The sequence below is a fragment of the Cetorhinus maximus genome, chromosome 8 (genome assembly GCF_964194155.1).
Source record: "Cetorhinus maximus chromosome 8, sCetMax3.hap1.1, whole genome shotgun sequence".
Taxonomy (NCBI): Eukaryota; Metazoa; Chordata; class Chondrichthyes; order Lamniformes; family Cetorhinidae; genus Cetorhinus; species Cetorhinus maximus.
The window spans coordinates 18,106,600-18,118,309 of NC_135886.1; the positions used below are offsets into that span (position 1 = coordinate 18,106,600).

The following is an 11,710-nucleotide window of genomic DNA, read 5'->3' on the forward strand; positions in this document are numbered from 1 at the left end:
GGTGTACCTTGTCAGTCTTTCCACCCCACCCCCACTAGAGCTGTACCTTGAGTGTCCTGCCATCCATTCTTAATTAGCACATTTTCTTAGATAATATCACCACCTTCAACACCTCTTTGATCCTTTTGTCTGTGACATCTTTTGATTAACTGCTCCTATCACTGCTTGCTTGTCCCTACAACCACACCCCCCCCCCCTCAACTTCTCTCCACCGCTCCCCCCCCCCCCCCCCCGCCCAACCACACCTTAAACTAGCTTATATTTCACCCCTCTCCTAACTATACTCAGTTCTGTTGAAGGGTCGTGAGGACTCAAAACGTCAACTCCTTTCTTCTCCGCCGATGCTGCCAGACCTGCTGAGTTTTTCCAGGTAATTTTGTTTTTGTTTTGGATTTCCAGCATCCGCAGTAGTTTTTTGTTTTTATCTAATTGTTTATTCCTGTCTAGCGCAAAAGTAAAACAAGAAAGGTGGCCAAACCATGGCTTACAAGGGAGATTAGAGATAGTATTAGATGCAAGGAAGAGGCTTACAAATTGGCCAGAAAAAACAACAGACCTGAGGATTGGGACCAGTTTAGAATTCAGCAAAGGAGGACCAAGGGATTGATTAAGAAGGGGAAAATAGAGTACGAGAGTAAGCTTGCAGGGAACATAAAAACTGACTGTAAAAGTTTCTATAGATATGTGAAGAGAAAAAGATTGTTGAAGACAAATGTCGGTCCCTTACAGTCAGAAACAGGGGAATTTATAATGGGGAACAAAGAAATGGCTGACCAACTAAATAAATACTTTGGTTCTGTCTTCACAAAGGAGGACACTAATAACATACCAGAAATGTTGGGGAACACAGGGTTTAGTGAGAGGGAGGAACTAAAAGAAATCGGTATTAGTAGGGAAATGGTGTTGGGGAAATTGATGGGATTGAAGGCCGATAAATCCTTGGGGCCTGATAATCTACATCCCCGAGTACTTAAGGAAGTGGCCCTAGAAATAGTGGATGCATTGATGGTCATCTTCCGAAATTCTATAGACTCTGCAACAGTTCCTACAGATTGGAGAGTAGCTAATGTAACCCCACTATTTAAAAAGGGAGGCAGAGAGAAAACAGGGAATTATAGACCAGTCAACCAGACGTCGGTAGTGGGGAAAATTCTAGAGTCCATTATAAAAGATTTAATAGCTGAGCACATGGAAAACAGTGGCAGAATCGGACAGAGTCAGCATGAATTTACAAAAGGGAAATCAGCTTGACAAATCTACTGGAATTTTTCGAGGATGTATCTAGGAGAGTTGATGAGGGGGAGCCAGTGGATGTGGTTTATTTGGACTTGCAGAAGGCTTTCGACAAAGTCCCACATAAGAGATTGGCGTGTAAAATTAAAGTGCATGGGATTGGGGGTAGTGTATTGAGATGGATAGAAAACTGGTTGGCAGACAGGAAACAAAGAGTCGGAATAAACAGGTCTTTTTCCGAATGGCAGGCAGTGACTAGTGGGGTACCACAGGGATCGGTGCTGGGACCCCAGTTATTCACAATATATATTAATGATTTAGATGAGGGAATTAAATGTAATATCTCCAAATTTGCAGATGATACAAAGCTGGGTGGGAGGGTGAGCTGTGAGGAGGATGCAGAGATGCTTCAGTGTGATTTGGATAAGCTGAGTGAGTGGGCAAATGTATGGCAGATGCAGTATAATGTGGATAAATGTGAGGTTATCCATTTTGGTAGCAAAAACAGGAAGGCAGATTATTATCTGAATGGCTATAAATTGAGAGAGGGGAATGTGCAATGAGACCTGGGTGTCCTTGTACACCAGTCGCTGGAGGTAAGCATGCAGGTGCAGCAGGTGGTAAAGAAGGCAAATGGTATGTTGGCCTTCATAGCCAGAGGATTCGAGTACAGGAACAGGGATGTCTTGCTGCAATTCTACAGGGCCTTGGTGAGACCACACCTGGAATATTGTGTGCAGTTTTGGTCTCCTTATCTGAGGAAGGATGTACTTGCTATAGAGGGAGTTCAGCAAAGGTTTACTCAACTGATTCCTGGGATGGCGGGACTGACATATGAGGAGAGATTGAGTCGATTCGGATTATATTCGCTGGAGTTCAGAAGAACGAGGTGGGATCTCATAGAAACCTGTAAAATTCTAATAGAACTAGACAGGATAGATGCAAGAAGGATGTTCCCGATGGTGGGGGAGTCCAGAACCAGGGGTCACAGTCTGAGGATATTGGGTAGACCATTTAGGACTGAGATGAGGAGAAATTTCTTCACCCAGAGTAGTGAGCCTATGGAATTCGTTACCACAGAAAGTAGTTGAGGCCAAAACATTGTATGCTTTCAAGAAGGAGTTAGATATAGCTCTTGGGGTGAAAGGTATCAAAGATTATGGGGAGAAAGCAGGAGCAGGCTATTGAGTCGGATGATCAGCCATGATCATAATGAATGGCAGAGCAGGCTCGAAGGGCCAAATGCCTACTCCTGCTCCTAGTTTCTATGTTTCTGTATAAAGTAACCATTCCTCTGCAACTCAGACAGTTCAGGTGCAGCCACATTGATATGATGGGATTCAGGCTTCTAGTTTACCTTCCCACTCAAGCAATGCAGAGGCATCAAAGTGCCCCCAACTGCTCCAAAGCTTTTCACCACAACTGCCCCCAGGCACTGACTGAAAAGTCACGAGCATTTTAGTGGATGGCAGAACAGATGGATGACTGCACACATTGTACAATCTCCTCGCTAAAGCTGGCCATGGAGCAGTCACTGCTGGAGGTGCTCACAGCCCCTGGCAATGTCAGCATTCTGGTTTGAACCAGTCTCCCCCATGGTTCAAACTAATAGTGCAGCCTTGCAGCATGGGTTAGGAGGATGCCTGTGCCTGAGCTGAGAGCATAGCATGCAGCCTAATGGCCAAATCTGCCGCCAATCGGTCAGGTGGACTGGGGTGGAAGTTGTGGGGTTTTGGGCAGCCATGCACCGCACTAATCTCTGGCCATCCAAGTGGTGGCCAGCTCTCTCCAGGAATCATTAAGGGGCTTGCACACTCAACCAGGACAGGTTCTTAGTACACCCATGCTAACCATGGGTCTCTCTCTTTCATCCTGCAGGAGGAGTACATCAGGATCATGGAGCATGGTGAACTAGCTGTATGCCTGATGGCCTACAGAGCACGAAGACGACAGAGGAGAGAGCAACTCAGGCTCCTGGCTGCGCAGAGGCAGGAGCAGCAACATTAGGAAGAAGGGGTGGCTGGGACTCTCGCACACGCTGCCCAAGAGCCACAGTGAGACATCGCAGGCCGGCGCCTAGTTACACCTATAGCTGCCGCCTGTAATTCCTGCAGATGACCAAGAACCAGTGTCGCCAGAGACTGCGCATGTTTAGGGAACTGGTTGGTCACATCTGCCAGCTACTACAGGGACATGGAGGGCATCCACTGCCAGTGGCTGTGAAAGTGACGGCAGCGCTCAATTTCCATGCCAGTGGCTCCTTTCAGGGCTCTACAGGTGACCTCTGTGGGATCTCGCAAACTTCCATCCACAAATGCATCCATGAGGTCACAGGTGCCATCTTTGCGAGGGCACACAATTTTGTGCAATTCACCCGGGACCAGGACAGCCAGGATGCAAGAGCGATTGGATTCTCCCAGATCTCAGGTTTTCCACAGGTGCAGAGTGTGATCGACTGCACTCACGTGGCGCTCAGATCTCCATTGCAACACACATTGAACTACATCAACTGCAAGGGGTTCCATCCGCTGAATGTGCAGCTGATGTGCGACCACCAGCAACGCATCCTGCAGGTGTGCAAACGGTTTCCAGGGAGTGTGTACGATGCCTACATCCTCAGTTGTCACAGATCCCTGGAGTCTTCCAGGGTCCATAGAAGCTGCAGGGATCACTCCTCGGGGACAAGGGCTACCCGCAGAGGTCATGGCTGATGACGCCCGTGCGGAGGCCTCAGACTGCAGCAGAGTATAATGAGGCTCATGCTGCAGCTCGCAACTCGGTGGAGCAGACCATCGGGATGCTGAAGGTGAGGTTCTGGTGCCTGGACCGGTCTGATGGATTCCTGCAGTACAGTCAGCAGACGAGCTAGCTGAGCGGGACATGGAGGAGCTGGAGGTCTCCTCCGATGAGGAGGACACCAACAGGGATGAGGGTGAGGAGGTCCTCGAAGGCGACGATGACAAGGATGAGGCCCCCGCACTGGCTAGATGAGGCAGCATGCTCGGGAGGCCCTCATAGCTGCCAGATTTGTGGAGCATGATGACGACATGCAATGAGGTGACCCCATAGATCCTGCCATTACATCTATGAATGTTTGACTCCAGTCTGGATTATGGCAGCGTGAATACCCTCTGTGAGAATACTCCTGTCATGGAGATGCAGTGGAGGCCCTAATAGTCGCCCGATTGCAGTAGGATGCTGATGACATGCAGTGAGGACACTCCATAGATCTTCACATAGCCTCTGAGAATGACTGACTCCTGTCTGGCCGAGGGCAGCTCACTTGCACTCTGTGATCAGGGTCATATCCATAGAGACGCAGCCATGAAACTTTAGAAGCATCTGATCCTTTGCCCGCTTTCAGCACCTGAGCCCTTCAGGACCACATCACCAGTGGTCACAGATGCTGAAGAGATGGGAGCCAGCCCCACCTTAAAGGCGCTGAGACCACACAGAGAGAATGAAAGAACTTTGTGGTGCCTGCCCACTACATTCTGGCAGCAATGACAAGCACCACCGAGGTGCAGGCATCAGTAATGTTTCCAGGGAGTGTGAGGCCGGACCATCACCTCGGCCTGAAGGCTACAAGGAGCATGGGGAAGAGGTCCTGGACTGAAACACCTGCCTTTATTTTGTGCAGAAAGGTTTCACATCTGAGTGACAAGAACACTGCTCATCAGAACAAGGAGCCATAGGCCGGGAGACATTCTTGGGAGTTTATTGACAATAGTGAACAGTATGTACAAGTACATACAAGCACAAGATTAACACCCATGCCCAGGCTGTGCAATTAATTCTCCTAAACTTTCCTAACCCTGCCCGCTACGTCTTGGTGCTCCCTGGACATCAGCAGAGGTGGAGGCAACCAGCTGACTGCGACACCCTGTCTGTGATGACTTGGCGGGTGTCCTCTGGAGGGCCGAGATTTGGAGGGCCCCGGCCTGCTTTCGGGGTCCTGCTGTGTGGCAGTGGCACCCTCCTTGGCCTGTGGAGCTGGAGTTACTGAGGTCACAGGAAGAGGGCAGTCGGATGGACCAGACACCAAGATGGATGGGCCTGGAGCGTGCACCTACTGATCCTCCTTCCTATGGGTGCCCTGGGGCCCCTGGCTGACTCCTTGAGGAGCAGGGGTAGCTGGAGTGAGATCGAGCTGCCCGGCACCCATCTCGCGTACAGACTGTTGGAGGCCAAATATGACATCAGCGATGGAGTTAAGCCCACGCAAAAGTGCAGGAGCAAAGTCCTGGACCAAGATCTCCATGGCAGCCACCATCCTACCACTGTTGACCTCGGTGCATTGGCATGCTGGCACTATCACTTCAGAGTGAAGGCGGACGGACTCCTCCAACGTGTCTTGCAATCTGAGAAGTGCAGTGGACACCCCTTCCTGATGTTCGTGAGGTTGTCTTTGCAGACATGACCAAGTACAGAGGCTCGACATCTAACTCGGACTCAGCAAATTTCTGGCCTCCGAGTGCCGGATACCAGGGAGGTCCCTGCTGCAGCTTGCTGTGGATCAGACTGCAATATGCTCACCAGATTGTGATCCTGAGGCTATTCTAAAGCTAGGTCCCACCGATGTGTGTAACTCTGTGCTAGTGGAGGGTGTGGGTGAACGCTGTGATGGAACTTCAAGGAAGATGCCTCCAGTTATCTATTCAGAGGTTTCTTTGGGGCTTGATTGGAGTCCCTGGGACATGGACTCTGTTTCCCAGATGTGCCTGCGGAAGCAAGGGGAGATAATTAATGCATGGAAGTAGCCTGTGAAACAGGACACATTATTCACACCATGGTTGTCTGATGTATGTTGCATTGCTGCTCACTTTGTTGACCTCACCGTCAGCACAGAAATGGTCCAGATCCGTGCAGGCCAAGTTGGATAGCTCTGTTTTCAAAGTCTGTGAGGACCTTGATTTCGGGCATTCCACCACCGGTCAGCGACCTCCCTCTTAGTGTGTGCCAGCTTGTCCTGCATGAATAGAGATGGAGAAAGTGTAAGCAGGACACCTGCCAGGCCAGGTAATAAGTCTGCCAGGCCTGTGTGGGTGTTGAGTAGCCTCATGGACGGGATGAGGACAACGAGTGTGAGAGTGATTGGTGATGTCTCTTGAACTGGCAGCGAGTGAGATCATTGTGAATGTGTGATAGGTTTGTGAGTGTGTGAGTTGAAAGTGACTTACCCCGGCGGAAAGGAGGAGATCGTTCATCCTCTTGCGGCACTGACCACTGCTGCCATCACCTCCCAAGCTGCCCATACTGCCACCAGAGCGGGAGTGGAGGACATCCCAGCAGACCTCCACGGCATCCAAAAAGCGCTCAAGGGACGTGTCCTTGAACCTGGGGACTACAGTCTTCTTCAGTCTCAGGGCCATGTTTTCCATGCAGCAGTGGTGGTCTGGAAGCACTGAGATGTGTGCTTGCACTGGAATTTAAATATGGTGCCCGGCATGATGCAGCGATGGGCTGATGGCGGGTGGGCGAATGAGAGCCCACTTGCCATGGAAACGGTATGTTTCCCGGAAATGCATAAATAATTTGGCGGGTTTGGGACGATACGGCATGAAAACCTATCATTGCGGTCAGCAGGTAAAGCATCGTTTTACCCTCCCGCGACCGCGCTTAGTGAAAGTTTGGGAAAACTCCGCCCCTAGCCTGTCAGCCATGTCCTTTAGAACTCGGCCAGATCAGTCAATAGTGGTGCTACTGAGCCACTCATGGTGATGGACATTGAAGTCCATCACCAGAGTACATTCTGTGCCCTTGCCACCCTCAGTGCTTCATCCAGGTGCTGTTTGACATGGAGGATTACTGATTAATCAGCTGAGGGGTTGGGGGGTGTGGAGGCTAAATATCTGGAGGGTCTCATGCCTAATCATTCATGTGCTAACTACACCACTACCCCCCTGCCCTATAGAGCGTGCAGAAGGCACCCATTGAGAAGATAAAGCAGACCTTACAAGATAGGTAAGCTTGTTCTGCAGTAGCAATTTGGTCCTGATGCAGTTAATGCTAATTTACTTTTGTAGATTAAATGGATAAAGAAAAACAAATTCAGAGGAGCTTTATTGTGGACACTTGCCTTTGATGATTTCTCCAATCATTGTAAACAAGGACCAAATCCTATCATTGGAATGTTGAGCAAAAGCCTTTTAACAGATTCAGGTAAGATATTTATTGTTTCTACAACTACATTTCAGTCTCAATAGGTTCTGTATATATTGATGTGAGTACAACAGCAAGGTGGTAATAATGCTCGCTGTTACTTTAAATCAATTGCACTATCTGAGTTTTAAACGTCAGCTGCAATACTTGTGATACAGGCAAATGAATTATGAAAGATCACCATCATACAGTGTAAATAAAACTGCAAAAACTCTGGAGCCAAAAATCTATGACCCTTTGGTGCACTCCCACCACAATTTAGGCATGTGTATTGTAATTAGACCAGGGCTCAGCTTTACCATTAGGATTCCGTAAGACTTTGTAAGGTGTGAAGCATCTACTTAACCTGACCAAAGGGAATTGCTGTAGCGAGGTGGTCCCATAACACTGGCCACTCAATCAATGGGTGCCTCACTAGTGCTTTACGTTGACCGCACGTTCAAGGCCACTGAGCAGCAATAGTGGTGACTTAGGAGGTTAGGTCTGAAAATGGAGCGTACATTTGGTATGGATTTTAGCTCTCTTAGTTTTGGTATTCTTCCCAAGGTGAGAGAACTAGTAACTCCCCTGATCCACAGGGAACCTGGAATTTTCCAGCCTGTGGGAACAGGAGGGGCCTGAGTTATGCCCCAGTGGTGTGGCCATCTATTTGAATAAACCTTTGAACTATGGCAGGATCTGCACCAGAGGTTCCAGATTGGCGCATCCCAGCAATAGGCCCAGTTCATCCATCCTCTCCACGTAACTTCAAACTCATTTTGTGTGAAACAGCAGAATATTGTTTTCGTGTAATTTTTATTATCGATTACATTTTTAAAAACAAAATTATTATAAAGCTTGAAATTAAGTATGTTTATAATACTCATATAGACTTCTGGGATTTATTTGTTGGATCCACAAAAAGAAACCCATATCTATATTGCAGAATTTAAGTTCAGTTATTCTATAACAATGGGAGATATTTTAGGAAAGTTGGGTTCAAAGAGGTGCTTAGGACAATGGAGTTTGGGATGAAAGGGAAAAAATTGATATTTAAGGCAGATGTTTAGTTGAGTTGGCTGTGTGGGGGAGATGTCCTGAGAAAAGTTGTGAATTTGAAGCAGCCACCCAGTTTCAAGCCAGAGAAGCCTCTGTTTTCAGAAAGAAGTCTGTTTCCAAGCTTCCTTCGGATTTCCACAGCAGAGTGTAAGTGAATGAGAAGTCATGTGATATATTTTATTAAAGTAACAGCAGATTTTGTCTTGGGTAATATTACTGGATTTTTATGATTAAAATCTAGAAGAGAGGTGTTGCCAAGTAGTTTACTTGTATGTTATGACAAAGTGGGTTTTTTGGGGAATGTTTTGTAAGACTGTTTGAACTGTGTAATTTTAATCTTGTGTGTTTAAGTTTCTTCTTCTTCTTGTTAATAAATCTTTTGGTTTTAAAATCCTAAAAGTGTTACTGGGATTTTATGCTTCTGGGATCAGTAGTTTTCTCCTTGTTTTCAAAATACAAAATGAAAAGTTGTGATCAGTAAGACAAGTTTCCCTCTAGGATTTGGTTTACTCAGGGAAGAACATTGGCTGCGGCCGTAACCCAGGCTACTTGTAGGTTTGGCATTTCTGGCTTTTGTTTGACTTCTAGGTATATTTTATGCTATGTTCTGTCGCTCTTGCGAGTTCCTTTTGTTTGTTTCAGCACTGCTACTGCTCTTTGCCTCACAAATAGTCTGGCTCCAGGCATGAGTGGTTTAGATGAGCTGTGTTTAGGAAATGAGGATATGGGAGAGGACCAGCAAGGAAAACATCACAGAGCAGGAGAAGCAGTGAGAAAAAAGAAGAGGAGGAGGGCACTGAGCAAAGAGGCCATATTCACAGGGGGTCTTCAAGAAGCATCTCAACTTAACTGAGTGGAAGTGTATATGGTGCCTTTGCTTTACCTAGCCAGCTGTTACCTAGCTGTGTCATCTGCTGAAGCCATAATTCCAGCCTCAAACTAGGGCCTGGATAGCACTGCCTGTGATTGTCAAGGTCACCGTGATTCTTACTTTTTATGCCACAGACTCCTTTCAGGCTGCAACAGATGACATTAGCTAACAACTTGCGGTTCACAGGAAACATGTGTCATGGAGGTACTGAGGTTCTCTTTATCAGGAGATACACTTGCATCCCTTTCCCTAATGGCAAATGAAGCAGAATGAGATAATGCTAGGTTTCATCCGAATGCTAGGCTGCCCTGTGGCGTAAGGTGCCACCCTACCAACGGCGCACACATTGCCATACGCATTCCATAAACTCCCTATGATCAGCCTGGCATCTTAATCAATCGAAACAGATTCCACTCTCTCAGTGTACCACTGGTTTGTGACCACAAGCAGCTTCGTGCAGGTCTGTGCTTACAATGCAGATAACAGTCTTGATTTCATCCAACACTACTCCCCTGTGCAACCTTTATTGTACCAAACCGCCAAGTTACAGGTTAGCTATTGGGGAACAAAGGGTGATCCCGTGCAGATGTGGCTCATGAATCCAGACAAGAATACAGATAAAGCTGCAGAACATACCTACAGTGAGAGCAATGCTGCCACAAGAAACAATCTGGACCACTCTGGAGGAATTTTGCAGTATACTTGAGTACATATTCGATTGTCGTAAAAGCCCATCTGTTTCACTAATGTCTTTTAGGAAAGGAAATCTGCCGGCTTTACATGGTCTGACCTACTTGTGACTCCAGACCCACAGCAATGTGGTTTACTCTTAAAATGCCCTCTGAAATGGCCTAGCAAGCCACTCAGTTGTATCAAACTGCTAAAGACAAGTCAATAAGGTATGAAACTGGACAAACCACCCAGCATCAAACTTGGCATCAGAAATGACAACAATAATCTCAGCACTGTCGACCCTGCAAAGTCCTCCTTACTAACATGTTACAGCTTATGCCAAAATTGGGAGAGCTGTCTCACAAACTAGTCAGGCAACAGCCTGACATAGTCATCTTACGGAATCATGTCCTAGACACCACCATCACCATCCTTCGGTATGTCCTGTCCCATTAACAAGACAGACCCAGCAGAGGTGGTGGCACAGTTTTATACAGCCAGGAGGGATTTGCCCTGGAAGTCTTCAATATCAACTTTGGACCCCATGAAATCTCATGTCACTAGGTCAAACATGGGCAAGGAAACCTCCTGCTGATTACTATGTACCGTCCCCCTTCAGCTGAAGAATCAGTGCTCCTCCATGTTAAACACTTACTTGGAGGAAGCACTGACTGAGGGTGGCAAGGGCACAGAATTGACTCTGGGTGGAGGACTTCAACGCCCATCACCAAGAGTGGCTCAGTAGCACCAGTACAGACTGAGCTGGCTGAGTCCTAAAGAACGTAGCTGCTAGACAGGGTCTGCAGCAGGTGGTGAGGGAACCAACAAGAGCTGGCTGGTAAAAGTAGGGAAAATCCCAAGATATACTATAAGTATATCAATGGGAAGAGGATAACCAGGGAAGGAGTAGGGCCCATTAGGGACCAAGGGGGCAATCTATGGGTGGAGGCAGAGGACATCGGGAGAGTGTTGAACGAATACTTCACATCCGTCTTCACCCAAGAGAATGAGGATGAAGGTATCGAATTCGGGGAGAGAGACTGCGAGGTTGTTGAGCAAATTGATATAGGGAGTGACAAGGTATTGGAGGTGTTGGCAGGCTTAAAAGTGGACAAATCTCCAGGTCCGGATGATTTGTGTCCCAGACTGCTGAGGGAGGCAAGGGAGGGGCTCTGACCCAATTTTTTAATTCCTCTCTGGCCACAGGGGAGGTGCCAGAGGACTGGAGAACAGCTAATGTGGTTCCACTATTTAAGAAGGGTTGTAGAGATAAGCCAGGGAACTACAGGCCAGTGAGTCTCATGTCAGTGGTAGGGAAACTATTGGAGAAAATTCTGAAGGAGAGAATCTATCTCCACTCGGAGAGGCAAGGTTTGATCAGGGATAGTCAGCATGGCTTTGTCAGAGGGAGGTCATGCCTAACAAATTTGATTGAATTTTTTAAGGAGGTGACCAGGTGTGTAGATGAGGGTAGTGCAGTTGATGTAGTTTATATGGATTTCAGCAAAGCCTTTGACAAGGTCCCACATGGGAGACTTATAAAGAAGGCAGATACATATAGGATACAGGGTAATTTGATAAGGTGGATTCAAAATTGGCTTAGTTGTAGGAGACAGAGGGTGATGATAGAAGGATACTTTAGTGACAGGAAGCCAGTGTCCAGTGGCGTACCACAGAGATCTGTGTTGGGTCCCCTATTATTCGTCATTTATATAAATGACATAGATGACTATG

The 11,710-nt window shown here is 47.4% G+C and overlaps 1 protein-coding gene across 1 annotated transcript in view; it reads left to right on the forward strand.

Annotated features, from left to right (window-relative positions):
- The window catches only part of LOC144684068 (acidic mammalian chitinase-like), an 80,018-nt gene extending 69,925 nt beyond the window's left edge, over nucleotides 1-10,093 (forward strand). The window contains exons 10-11 of the mRNA XM_078547783.1: nucleotides 7,260-7,395; nucleotides 10,062-10,093. Coding sequence (XP_078403909.1) covers nucleotides 7,260-7,395; nucleotides 10,062-10,093 — 168 coding nt within the window. The remainder of the gene's footprint in view (nucleotides 1-7,259; nucleotides 7,396-10,061) is intronic.
- The last annotated feature ends 1,617 nt before the right edge of the window (nucleotides 10,094-11,710 follow it).